Genomic DNA, 12887 nt, shown 5'->3' with positions numbered 1-12887 from the left:
ATAATTTGTCATAGAAGTTTGTGTAAGAAAGCAACAAGAATCAAATTCTTGCTTTGCTCCTTTGATCTTTAACCCAAATCTTCCTAGGTATCTCTAAACCTAAGAACAAAGACTTTGCTCCTTTGATCTTTAACCCAAATCTTCCTAGGTATCTCTAAACCTAAGAACAAAGAAGGAAAGAAAAAGCAAAGAGACTAAAATATCATTTATTTTGTTCTTATTCTTTTGAGACACACATTCAGTTTGTCATAACTGATTATCAAGAGACACATGATAAAAGAGTAGTATGTTCCAATTAGGGAAAAAAAGTTACACGCAAAGAAACGTGTAGGAAAGTCACAAGGACAACATATAATCCTAAATATTTCTAGGGCTCCACGAGCTGGGATAGAAATACTTGGGTGACTGATCGAGATAGAAGGAGCCAACTTTTTCGTCAACTATTATACATTTCAAGCGAGAAATTTATTCGAACTTTGAAAAATAAGCAGGAACCTTTATAAGATGTGATGTTTAGTACCTGTGTGGGGGACATGTAAAACCTTGAGTACATGGTTGATGGTTGGAGAAAGGCATTCAAAATTATTCTCTAATTCCACAAACATAATACGGTCCGTGGGTATATAGACCAAAATAATATTCAAAATACGGTCCGGTGAAGACGATGATGTGGCGTGTTGAAATGATGTGGCAGAGAGAGAAAATGAGATGGAAAAGAGAGAGTAACGGAAAGTTAAAGATAACGGAAAAAGGGGGTCATACGAGAATTATTGCTAAAGTAAGGGGCCAGGCAGGAAGCTGGTCACAAAGTTGGGGGCCATTTGGGGTACGAACAGTTCCTCTGACTTTTTGACATAATTTTCTTACTCCAATTTTCAGTATGTCTCTATCTAAATTCGTTACTCCGCCCTCCATATAACTAAGCAAGGTGTGTTCCCGGGGTACGAACAGTTCTTTAAACCCATTACAGATTGAGCACACTACATGAATGAGCATAAATAATAATCGAGTTAATACTTTTTGTATTTATTCATCATGTTGGTTTACGGTTTACCTATTTCATGGACATAATTCTAATAAGAAGCACTTACAAAAAAAATCATGTAGGTTTTCTTTAAAAAATTATCTTATATTCTCATCCAAACATCGCAATTACGATACCTATACAGAAATTAGTAACACGTAACACGTAACATCTTACATTGCCTCCATATAACTAAATAAAGCTAAGACTACCGATAATCTAGCAAACCATAAGCACACCACTAGTGATAGATGGATCATGGAATAATTTGTGATTCTTTAGTGTTGTTTTTTGTTGAGATCAAAAGTCAATAGTGCAATTGTGTGCGTGTGCACTCTTTGACGACGAGTAACCAAATATAATTTCATAAAAAAGAGAAAGAATAAATCTAACATTTTAGCATTAAAGTCCACTCTACTCCATAAACACAAATATGTCCAACTCCAATTTTAGTCCCATGAGTTTTTGTTATTTTCAATAAGATACCTGGTTTTTCAAAGTATAACTGTAAACCTCTTTAGTTTCTTATCTTTTTTAAAAACAATAAAATAAAAACGAAAATAAAAAATATAATTTAATAAAAATAAGTCATCATCGACTGAAAAAGGAGCATTATGATTGGTCGATATGACCTTCTATGACACACCCATACTTATCTTGTTTTATGTATTTCATTAGAACTTAACTCCCCAAAAACTATATAAACTCTGGCTCAATCAACCATTATGCCCACGACAAAGTTTTGAATCATCACTTCCAATTCTTGAAATTTCTACTTCATCACCATATCAAAACCCTAATTACATAATGGGTTTCTCATTGAGAAATCATTGTGTTTTAATCATCTTGGTGATCGCCACTTTCGGTAAGTGTGGTTTCTTAATGTTAAAGTGTCGTTTTTTTAGGTGGTGCTTCTTTTTAATAATCTGAGTATGTTACTAATATGATGAATATGTTAGTTTAGTTGTTCAGTTTGCTTTCAAGTTTCACATCAGCGACGGTTTCATGTTAAAACCGTGGCCGAAAGTGTTAACATGTGTAGTTTTAACTAACATTAGTGAGGATATTTGTTCACAGGATTTCTGATTGGATTTGGAACGTCGAAGGAGGAAAAATCAACCAAGTTAGGAACTGTAATTGGGATAGATCTTGGTACTACTTATTCTTGTGTTGGTGTTTATAAGAACGGTCGGTTCGAAATCATAGCGAATGACCAAGGGAATAGGATTACTCCATCTTGGGTTGCATTCACTGACAATGAGAGACTTATCGGTGAAGCCGCTAAGAATCAAGCCGCTTCTAACCCTGAGGGGACTATCTCTGACATCAAACGATTTATCGGACGAAAGTAATACTTCTTTTCCCACGTTCTCTCTATATTTTTCTCCGTTATTGTTGTCTGACTCATAATATTTATTTTTGTCTGACTCATAATGTCTCATTCATGATTTATAAGTTGACTTTAGGACCATTAGAGTCAGACGAATCAGATTCAGAAAAATACAAACACCGCCTTCTCTCATGTTTTAATAATAAAATGGTTGACAGGTTTACGGACAAAGAGGTTCAAGAAGACATGAAGCATCTTTCATACAAGATAGTAAACAAAGATGGTAAACCTTATGTAGAAATCAAACTTAAGGGTGAAGAGGTAAAAGTATTTAGTCCGGAAGAGATAAGCGCGATGATTCTTACAAAGATGAAAGAAACAGCTGAAGCATATCTTGGGAAAACTGTCAAGGATGCTGTTATTACTGTCCCTGGTAAAGAAAAGAAAATTTTAACTCTTTATCGAATTTCAAAATTTTTGTTTATGTTTTTTCAGTACTTCATATTGAATGATGTTCTTGTTAATGGATTTTTCTAGCTTATTTTAATGATGCACAAAGGCAAGCAACAAAAGATGCAGGTGTTATCGCCGGGCTAAATGTGGTTAGAATAATCAATGAACCAACTGCAGCGGCGATTGCTTATGGTTTGGATAAGAAAGGTGGAGAGAAAAACATCCTAGTATTTGATCTTGGTGGTGGGACATTCGACGTTAGTATCTTGACTATTGATGATGGTGTTTTTGAGGTTTTAGCCACAAATGGTGATACCCATTTGGGAGGTAATTATAAGTGATATCTTTGTTACTTTTAGTTACTTACGAAACGATCTTTTCGTTTGTCATGAAATTTTATGTATTTTTGGTGCAGGTGAAGATTTTGATCATAGAGTTATGGACTATTTCATCAAATTGATCAAGAAGAAACATGGGAAGGATATTAGTAAGGATCATAAGGCACTTGGGAAGTTGAGAAGAGAGAGCGAACGAGCCAAGAGAGCTTTGAGCAACCAACATCAAGTTCAAGTTGAAATTGAGTCTTTATACGAAGGTTTAGACTTCTCCGAGTCACTTACACGGGCTAGATTCGAAGAGTTGAACAATGGGTTATTTAAAAGGACTATGGTACCCGTGAAAAAGGCGTTGAAAGATGCTAATTTGAGTAAAGACCAGATCCATGAAATCGTTCTTGTTGGTGGTAGTACTAGAATTCCTAAAATTCAAGAACTCCTAAAGGAGTTTTTCGATGGGAAAGAACCAAGTAAGGGTGTTAACCCCGACGAGGCTGTTGCTTATGGTGCTGCAGTTCAAGGAGGTATCTTGAGCGGCGAAGGTGGAGAAGAAACCGATGGTACATGTCAAACAATCGAACAAGAGAGATTGATTCGTGTAATTTCCCCCCTTCTTATCATAATCTAGTTTGAATTAATGGGTTTCTTTGTGCAGGTGTTGTTCTCTTGGATGTTGCACCACTTACTCTTGGTATCGAAACTGTCGGAGGACTTATGACAAAGCTAATAGGAAGGAATACTGTTATTCCAGCCAAGAGTTCTCAACTTTTCACCACTTATCAGGATCAACAAACGACCGTCTCTATTAAGGTACCATGTCGGTTTATGTTAAGTTGTCTCACTTTCTAAAACCTAACCTTATTGAATCTTTATGTACTCAAATACATGAATCTTGACCCCGTAAAATTGATATTGAAGTTGTTATAATGTAACTTGGTTATTCATCAAGGTTTATCAAGGTGAAAGGAGTCATACAAAGGACTGCAGTTTGCTTGGTGAATTTGATTTATCTGGAATACCTCCTGCTCCAAGGTATCAATCTAACCTATTTTGTAATAGACATGCAATTTCAACTCTATACTAGAATTTTAAACAATCTTTTCTAAACAGGGGAACACCTCAAATTGAAGTGACATTCGAGGTTGACGTTAACGGCATTTTAAACGTAAAGGCGGAAGATAAAGGCACAAAAAGATCGGAAAAGATAACCATTACGAATGACAAGGGTCGTTTGAGCCAAGAAGAGATAGACCAAATGGTTCGAGAAGCAGAGGAGTTCGCAGAGGAAGACAAGAAGCTTAAAGAAAAGATCACTGCCCGAAACAACTTGGAGACTTACATTTACAATATTAAGAACCAAATACAAGATGAAGACAAACTTGCAACCAAGTTGGAGCCCGGACAGAAGGAAGAGATGGAATCTAATATTAAAGAAGTTCTTGAATGGCTCGAGGAGAACCAAAGTGCAGAAAAGGATGATTATGACGAGAAACACAAAGAGTTGGAAGATGTTTGTAATCCTATCATCACTGCCGCCTACCAAAGATCTAGCGGGGCGGAGAAAGAAGACGATGACGACTCACAGGACGAGCTTTAAGTTCGTAACTAGGATGCCTTAGTAGTAGTTACATTTTTTTCCTTTTCCTTTTTTTATTCGTAAATAACTAAGTTTTCATTGTTAGTGTTAAATACTATTTCGAAAAATCAAGAAGCACCCCACAAAGGCAACTCAATATTAGATCCAAATGTCTCCAAACAAAAGATTTAAAATTGGTTTTATTTTATTCGAAAATCAGTTTTTGGTACAAAATTATTCATATCAAGTGAAGAAAAAAACAAAAAACTACCACATTATCAATATGAGTACTTGTTTATATCAGCGGTACACAAAACCAATGCTTATATACGTAAAGTAAAGCCGTGTAGGAGGAGCTCACAATAATGTTCTATAAGATAAGATGAACTAATTTCTTCTCCTTTCATAAATAAATCCAATATCTACTTTTGCATTTGAATAAACTTCATTATTGATACTTGCAACCATCATAACCTGAAAACAGATAAAAGATAAAACCATTAGGCAACGATTCCTCCACGTTAAATTTCTTCAGAAATCGACAAAATTTTGTGGTAGTTCTAAACAGATGTGTGTCTGTGTCACTGTGACATTTTGTTTATTTTTGAAGCTAAGAAATCATACTTGGATCAAGAGAACTTGTCGTTCCTGTCTGCTTAAAATCGCAGTCATAAACTGCTCGTCCCATAGCTTGGTAATATGCATTCATGGCATAAGCAGCGTGAGCTCGGACAGTGTTCGGGATATAACAAGCACCTCCTACTTGAATCGGCCTACAATCGATACCCAAACCACATACGTAATCAATGTTGTTTTGTAGATCATTTGGGTCTGCACTTGATTTTGGTAGGCACCAAACTTTGCCTTTAGTTGGAACAGGAACCTGTACAGGAGCTTGAACTATTGGTACTATTGGTGCTCCAGTTGGAGTTGAATACCCATTTGGTATTGATGCTCTAGCCTGAAAAAACTAAGTGATCGTTACAAAACAGCCCGCGAAAAATTATTCAAATAAGGTGGGACTACTTTTCAAATTCAGACATAATTTGACTCGAGTCGGATTTTAAAATGTTTATTTTTGTCCGACTAGACTAATTGGGCTGATTTTGGGCTCATTTGAGTCGGATATGAGATGCATATAGTTAAGAGCCCATTATCTAAAACAATTCAAAATAAATGTTGTTCCTCTACCCAAAACAAATTAGACAGAGACGAGTCGGAGTTAGGAGAGTCAGATTCAGACACCCAAAAAACAGACTCTATCTATGACTGTCAGTGGAGTATAACAAGTTCATCACAAGCTTACCGATGGGCGTAAGATCCCAATCTCGTAGACAGGAGTCATGTCAGGTTGGAATAGTCCAAAGTTCCTTTCACAGATCGGTCCAGGCTTCAAATTTTCATTGAAAAGAGCGAAAATATATGTCTCAAACGTTCGGTTGGGCATAAGCGGAGTACCAATGCCAGACATAACATGTCGTAAGAGATTTCCATTATATTGTGCTGCACTATTTTTATCGACACCAATTTGAGATGGATCTCCCGAAGATGGCCAACCAGTCTCAGCAATAACAATGTCAAGATCAGTGAACCCAAGAAGTTTCATAGCAGAAAAAACTGCATCAAGTTGAGCATCTAACATGTTTGTGTACATAAGTTGTGTATTTTGATCAAACACGCCAGCATTAGGTCTAAACAACGCGTAATCTAGGGTTTCAGCCGAGCAACCAAAAAATGGGTATGGGTTTATCATGAAAGGTGCATTAGTAGCTCTTAAGAAGCTAAGTAATGGCTTAAGTACCACATTGTCATAACCTTTCCTAAACTTACCTGTTGAAGGAGGACTAGATGAAGAAAGTATACCTAATGAATGTGGGGTAGATACTTCAATTCTACGGTTAAGTGATGCACCGATAAGTGCGGTATGAAGGTTTTGCATCGAAGGAACAAGGCTAGAAATGAGGTTTTTGTTTGCAGATGATAAAACTTCGTTACCCACTAAAATTCGGATGATATTTGTGTCAGGATAGTAAGGTAGAATGTTGGTTTTTAGCCATTTTTGTGCAAAGGATAAGTTAGTAAGGTTAGGAATAAGTTCATTAGGAATTGTAACGGAAATCGCTATTCCAGTACGAGCAAAAGCTTGTAAGATATTAGGGTTAGCGTCAAAGAGGCGAACACGGTTTATAATGGTGGTGTCAAGAAGAAAACGCGCGACTTCGGAAGGTGGAGGGAGATTATTTGCAACAGTTCCATAATTGACACCAATCGTTCCTTGTACTCCTGCACTAGACATGATATTGTTTAGTACATATTTCATTATCTAGTCTCTTTCAAACGGAACGTTGGAGTGATAAAAATAACAACTGTCTTAGTAGAAAAGAGACGTTTTTTTTTAAGTTTTTTAGTTACTATACCATTATAACAACTTTTCTTTACCCCCTTTATCGTTGTATATAACAGAATTTCGATAGTACTTCGTATAAAAAAAAATCAACTATAATAAACGTTTTTTTTAAATAATGTGAATAGTCATGGACCATTATACCAACGTTATACCGCTGTTTAGATATCGATGTGTACTGCATAAGCTATAATGCTGGTTTTATCAAATACTATATGATTAATATACACAAAAATCACAAAAACAAAATATATACATTTACATACCTCTAAAGAGGGTAACTGCGACGAAAAATGAGAGAATTATGGCAATAGACGAAGTGGCGGTGCTGGCTTGCTTAGGTTTCGGCATGACTGAGGTGGAGGAAGTGGGTGTGGTGGTGGTGATGAATGATTAGAAGCCATGCAGGTGAAGAAGAAGAAGGGTTAAGGTTGATGCTTTTCTTTGGAAGGGGGAGTTCTAGATGCTATAGTTTTCTAAAGTATTATGGAAGAATACTTCATTACATAGTTTTGCTTTTGATCCAACTTTTAAACTTTAACCTCTTTTATTTTCTTCTATAGTATTCTTGCAGTTTATTTAAGTTCAATAGTTGATTCTCTTGCTAAATAAGAAAAAAAAATAGTATAATAAGCTATGCAAGAGTGTTTTAACCGTTTTATCCCCGTACGGTTCCCAAATAAAACCTATAATATTAACCATTTTCGTCTGCATGGCATTGAGGATATAATTCGTTTCTAATAGTAAAATTCCGCGTGTAGGCTTTGCTCGTACTATGGAGAATATCTGTAATATCCACATCTTGGTGGCAATAAGTGACCTTGGGAAAAGTAGTAGAGTAGTAGAGGTCATGACCAAGTATATGCACACACAAAGGTGCCTATCTATGAGTTGCTCTTTCTTTAAACTAAGCACCAAACTATTCTTACAACAATATTTTGTACTTTACCTTTATAAAGGCATAGAAAATCTTGAGTGAGAAATAGATGAGAGAGTGATTGTGTGTGTGTGGCAAAAAGAATCCATTTTTCATACCCAATATGGTTCAATAAACTAAACTATATCACTATAGCTAGTGAGAGGAAGAGAGGGTAAAATGTATAAAAGTAACTCAATTTATCCGACGGATTTTCTCAGAGTACCGATTGAATGTTTAAATTTCTAGGACCCGTCGAGATAGACACAAAATGGTCCTAATATATACCATTATGAGAAACAAAAAGAAGTAGAGAGAACCTGCTAGCTATTGATGGTCTTCAATGAATCCTTTCAATTCAATATTTCTTGAACAAATGAGCATCTCAACTCACATTAAAGAAATAAAGGGCAAGATTAATGAATGCCCATCATACTTTGTAGTTGGAATACTCATTTGAGCAAGAAACATTACAAGAAGGAAATAATTAGATAGATCTACATTCTAAAACAAACTAACACTTTCTCTCTATCTCTCTCTCTAACATAAGGAGGATATAGAGCCACCATTACATGATGTATATATATATTTGAATAGTGATATAGCATGAAGGGTGGTAGTTAGGTTAGATATGACTTACCATATATACATGTTGGCCTTAGTTTGACAAAAACTTATTAAAGAAGGGAATTGTAGGTACTAAAATGGAAATGGAATGGCAGTTACAACTCCCCAAACATGTTAATTTCAAACCCAACAGCCTATCTAACCAACAACATAACCACTTAATTCAAAATTTAGCTACTTTCTTCATCTACTATTTATGGTTTTCACTTTTGAGTTTTGAATCCATAGATTTTTGGCTTCTTCTCAGTTAACTAGATTTGTTAACTCAGTATTCAATTTATATACTTTGACCATCTGGTTTAATTTATTTATTTTGGTAAGAGAGCGAGTGACGTTCGTAAATGGTTGCTACTCAAAATAGAGGTGCAAGGACAAAACTTTTCTGCTTAAAAAACAAGTACATGGTGTAGTGGTACAATGGATCAGAAGGGGATAACGAAGGTAGATTTGGTTCTTCGCCTGCATATTTAGGCTAAGACCCAACGGGTACAAGATTTTATTCCTGACAAAGACTCACGACCAATATTTTCTTCGCTTTTGTAATGAGGCCCAAGCCCAACAGGTACGAGATTAATTCTTGACATAGACTCACGAGCGACCCAGAAGGCCTCACCACTTATTAGGCTTGAACTAGTGCCTTTAACACCCGCTCCTGACATTCCCCCAAGCAATGTGAGATATTACAGAGTTCCATGGTCAAGCCTATTTTTATAGAACAAAGGAACCATATCAAACTAAGAAGAGATTTAGAAAACACAAGGGGAACTCTAAACATTACAAAACAAATAGTATCTGAAATTTTGATTCGAATCCCAGAGTGCCTTGAAGATTCATGTATTCCTCTACAGTTTTGTGTACAATAAGAAAGAATAAAAACGTACATGTGATATTGAGAAGACTAAAGAACGAGGAGAAAATAAACACAATTTATCGGCATCCTAACTCAGCTCTTCCGTCTGGGGTGATTGAAGTATTCACACATAGTTTCTGAAGATCGATATATCCAATTATGGTGTCTTCAAATACTACATCTTCAAGTTGAGCTTCCTCGAATGTGGAACCAGACAAGACTGTGTTTCTAAAAACTGCTCCTTTTAGATTAGCTTTTCCAAAATTTACTCTGTCCAAAACTGCATTTGAGAAGTCTGTACCTGCAGAAATCGAAATTCCACTGCTTATTTTAGTTATATAGTAAAAAGGAGCTAGAACAACTAAACAACCCAAACAAACAATTCTTTTCGAAATATTTCAAAACCAACACCATCTCTTTCAAATTAAACTGATAACTAAGAATCTAACACTCTTGACTCTTGTAGAATACCCATTGTTCCAGTGGAAATAATACGAGATTTTTTTCATATATGCTTCACTCGTATGGGTGTTGGATACAGGTACCCGTACCGGTATCCATGTCACGCAGTAATGGACTCAGTTTTGTTCTGTTGAGACTTCATTGGATTATCATGATCAAATGACGAAATGAAGGAGATTGTTATCTAAACAGAAAGGACGGAATGAAGGAGTTACCCTTGAAGCTTGCTCCAACAGCATAAGCCTTAGACATCACTACTTCAGTCATATCAGCACCATCAAATTTAGCATCAGACATTAGAGCTGCTGCAAGTGACTTCCCCTTGAGTTTTGATTTCTCGTTTGTGTAATCGCAGAACCGCAGGTCAATTGGCTTATCATAAACACCATTTGCTTGACCAATTGTATTTCCCACATATGCAACCTCGCATCGGTTTGGATCTGTTGATAAGGGAGGCAATCTCTGAAAGTCCGAAAAGCAAGCGAGCAGTGTTAGATCAACACAACTACAGAAGAACACTACTAAAAAACTCGTCATTCAAGCAGCTCATCGGATATTAATACTTCTAAAAGCCAGAAAAGAAGGGAGAAAGAGTAGTAAAGCTAATGGTCTAGAAGGGCGAGAGAAGATATGCTGATTATCTAACCGTAAACACTGACCATTTTAGAAATGAAAACACTGACCATTTTAGAAATGAAACAAGTAGATTGTTGCCAACGAGTGACGTTTAAGACAGTGCTTTGGATATCTATCGACATGTCCAACGAAAAGCACACTTAAGCTAAAATTGGCAGTTTAACAAACGACAATGCAAAAGCTTGTCGAGCGACACTAGCATCAAATGAAAGCAAAACCACAACCTAATGCCGAAGAGTTAACAGGATACGCAAAAGGAATATTTGTGATTGACCTGATTTGCCGCAATTACAGGTGAAGCTGCAGATACAGCCCAAACAGCAAACAACCCACAAGCAGCATTTTTGAGTTCTTTGATGGGGAAGATACTTTGCTGCAAAACTGGTTTGTCCTCTATAGCTGCATTAATGAAGAACAATGAATACTAGGTGAGAAGAAACTCACATGACAAAGGGATTTTCATGACAAAAAAAAAAATATAATATCTAGGGCCTCTCTACTGCCGATTGGTTTTGAGTAGGTATTAGACCTAAAGTAACAAACGCTCCATATCTTTCTTACCTGTGCTAACCGTGAGGGGCGTGTAAGAACAATCCCACGTAGACAAAAGGAAGTCTCGTGCCAATTGGTTTTCAATTGGATGCCACAAATGCTCAATCCAATCCCCCTAAATAATATTTTCCTCAATTGATCTACTAATGAAATTTCTATAAGAACCCCAATTAATTATAATATGACTTAATGAAACTAAGGAATAACAGCTTGGCTAGCTTTAAGAGGAACATAAATAGGCAAATGAAAATTCAGAAGAGTTTATTTTGGTATATCAAATCAACCCACTTCTGAAAAATAAAGTCTTCTTTATATCCCCACTCAAATCAACAACTGTGAATCACAGAGAGAGAGAGGGGGAGAAATCAAACCCACTTACACTTATTGGCAATCAAGGTGGGTTTGTTTCCTTATGGTAAGGTTTGTGTGTTTAAGGTCATGAAATCTAGTATACTTATATATTGACCAGAAGAATAATACTAGTTCAATTAGAAACAAAATTGGGAAGTTCAAGGTTGGGGATATACCAGAAGAAGAAGAGTTGAAGCGAATTTGTGTTGGTGAGTGAGATTTGATATAATGGCGTTGGGTTGAAGTAGAATGCACAGATGAAGTTGTCCGCGCCAAAGAAGCTGAAACCGTTGCCATTTTTAGCTCACCTTCTTTTTTTTAAAGATATGAACATCTCTATTTTTCTCTCTTATCCAATTTCATCTCTCTCTCTCTATCCTACTTGGCAGGCCACTTGGACCAATTATCACCTCCTCATTTTATTTCTATCCTAATCTCAATGTATTTTTCAACCTTTTTTTTATAATAAGTTGAAGTCTTTAGACATGAGGGACTTATTTGATGGGTTTGGAGTTTAAGCTCTTATTTAGTGGGTCTTAACCAACTAGCCGCCTTAACACAAAAGTCTATAAAAAAAAAATGGAAGGTGATATGATGTTGGTCCGGACGACAAAACTTCAACATGTTTTGGTAGACGGGTATGATTTAGAGACAGAAACAGAAGCGAGCTACATACACTTACAAAAAATATATTTTTGAGAAAAAATTGGACAAACACAAAGCCCACTGGTTTCTTTGACAGTCCTCTTATTGTGGCATGTTTTTCTTTCATCTGGTATTTCCCAGTTTGGACAGTGACAATTCATGAGATCTCTTGCCAGGGCATTTAGAGAAAGAAAGAGTAATTGCATGAACTATTTATGAACTTTGTAACATTAAAAAGTTAGAGAAATCTGAAATTGAGTTTCTCTTCTCAAATCACATACAATCTTAGGTTACTACAAGGAAACATGAAACAGAGAAATATTTACTAGTACTAGCTAGCTACAAAGTTACCCATGGTAGTAGTTAGGTAAGTGGGAACATTTTTGTATGTATTAGCAAAAAATGTCTAATCTTCTCCATGGTCTTTCCAGCAAACCAACTTAAAAACACATCTTCTGATGATATACAATCTTGCCCTTTTCTCCTCTAAAACTTTACCCTTGACAACTTTAACCCTAAAACGTTTCCATAGTGAAGAAACAGAGAATTCCATTCCCTCTTTCTCTTTCTTCTCTTCTTTCTTATCTCTCATGTATGTGTTTTTTACCAATAATAAACAGAGTGAGAGTTTGTTTCTTGTTTATATAGGAATTAGAAAAAGGGAAGAAGTGGGCAGAGGAGTTACAAAAAAATTTGATTCAGTTTTTTTCTGATGCTAAAACTGTT

General features: G+C 36.0%; 3 protein-coding genes across 3 annotated transcripts; 1 reads left to right on the top strand and 2 right to left on the bottom strand.

The window, feature by feature from the left end:
- The first annotated feature begins 1668 nt into the window (after positions 1-1668).
- LOC147534659 (luminal-binding protein 5-like) lies at positions 1669-4888 on the top strand. The gene is made up of 8 exons (XM_086647899.1): positions 1669-1889; positions 2102-2372; positions 2573-2787; positions 2892-3134; positions 3223-3702; positions 3798-3952; positions 4092-4174; positions 4253-4888. Exons 1-8 carry the CDS (start codon positions 1832-1834, stop codon positions 4737-4739), a joined length of 1992 nt encoding a protein of 663 aa, XP_086504025.1. The 5' UTR covers positions 1669-1831; the 3' UTR covers positions 4740-4888.
- Positions 4889-4905: 17 nt separating this feature from the next.
- Positions 4906-7592, bottom strand: LOC147534658 (O-Glycosyl hydrolases family 17 protein). The gene is made up of 4 exons (XM_086647900.1): positions 7389-7592; positions 6025-7001; positions 5343-5679; positions 4906-5192 (listed from the first exon to the last, which is right to left on the bottom strand). Exons 1-4 carry the CDS (start codon positions 7471-7473, stop codon positions 5167-5169), a joined length of 1425 nt encoding a protein of 474 aa, XP_086504026.1. The 5' UTR covers positions 7474-7592; the 3' UTR covers positions 4906-5166.
- Positions 7593-9410: 1818 nt separating this feature from the next.
- On the bottom strand, positions 9411-11948 carry LOC147534657 (Tetratricopeptide repeat (TPR)-like superfamily protein). The gene is made up of 4 exons (XM_086647898.1): positions 11693-11948; positions 10888-11012; positions 10193-10439; positions 9411-9816 (listed from the first exon to the last, which is right to left on the bottom strand). Exons 1-4 carry the CDS (start codon positions 11811-11813, stop codon positions 9593-9595), a joined length of 717 nt encoding a protein of 238 aa, XP_086504024.1. The 5' UTR covers positions 11814-11948; the 3' UTR covers positions 9411-9592.
- Between the last annotated feature and the right edge of the window lie 939 nt (positions 11949-12887).

Source organism: Eschscholzia californica, unplaced genomic scaffold, assembly GCF_041429995.1.
Source record: "Eschscholzia californica isolate CP2 unplaced genomic scaffold, dmEscCali1.0.p SCAF_6, whole genome shotgun sequence".
Classification (NCBI taxonomy): domain Eukaryota; kingdom Viridiplantae; phylum Streptophyta; class Magnoliopsida; order Ranunculales; family Papaveraceae; genus Eschscholzia; species Eschscholzia californica.
The sequence above is the reverse complement of the archived record's forward strand: the minus strand, read 5'-3'. Positions and strand labels throughout refer to the sequence as shown.

Bases quoted from the DNA above. Each gene is read 5' to 3' on its own strand.
- LOC147534659 (XM_086647899.1), top strand. From the start codon at position 1,832: ATGGGTTTCTCATTGAGAAATCATTGTGTTTTAATCATCTTGGTGATC. The intron at 2,373-2,572 runs GTAATACTTCTT...AATGGTTGACAG, and splicing joins AAACGATTTATCGGACGAAA to GTTTACGGACAAAGAGGTTC. The intron at 3,135-3,222 runs GTAATTATAAGT...TTTTTGGTGCAG, and splicing joins TGGTGATACCCATTTGGGAG to GTGAAGATTTTGATCATAGA.
- LOC147534658 (XM_086647900.1), bottom strand. From the start codon at position 7,473: ATGCCGAAACCTAAGCAAGCCAGCACCGCCACTTCGTCTATTGCCATA. The intron at 7,002-7,388 runs GTATGTAAATGT...TGTCTAGTGCAG, and splicing joins CGCAGTTACCCTCTTTAGAG to GAGTACAAGGAACGATTGGT. The intron at 5,193-5,342 runs GTATGATTTCTT...ATCTGTTTTCAG, and splicing joins GACAAGTTCTCTTGATCCAA to GTTATGATGGTTGCAAGTAT.
- LOC147534657 (XM_086647898.1), bottom strand. From the start codon at position 11,813: ATGGCAACGGTTTCAGCTTCTTTGGCGCGGACAACTTCATCTGTGCAT. The intron at 11,013-11,692 runs GTATATCCCCAA...TCATTAATGCAG, and splicing joins CTTCAACTCTTCTTCTTCTG to CTATAGAGGACAAACCAGTT. The intron at 9,817-10,192 runs GTAACTCCTTCA...CGATTTCTGCAG, and splicing joins TGTTGGAGCAAGCTTCAAGG to GTACAGACTTCTCAAATGCA.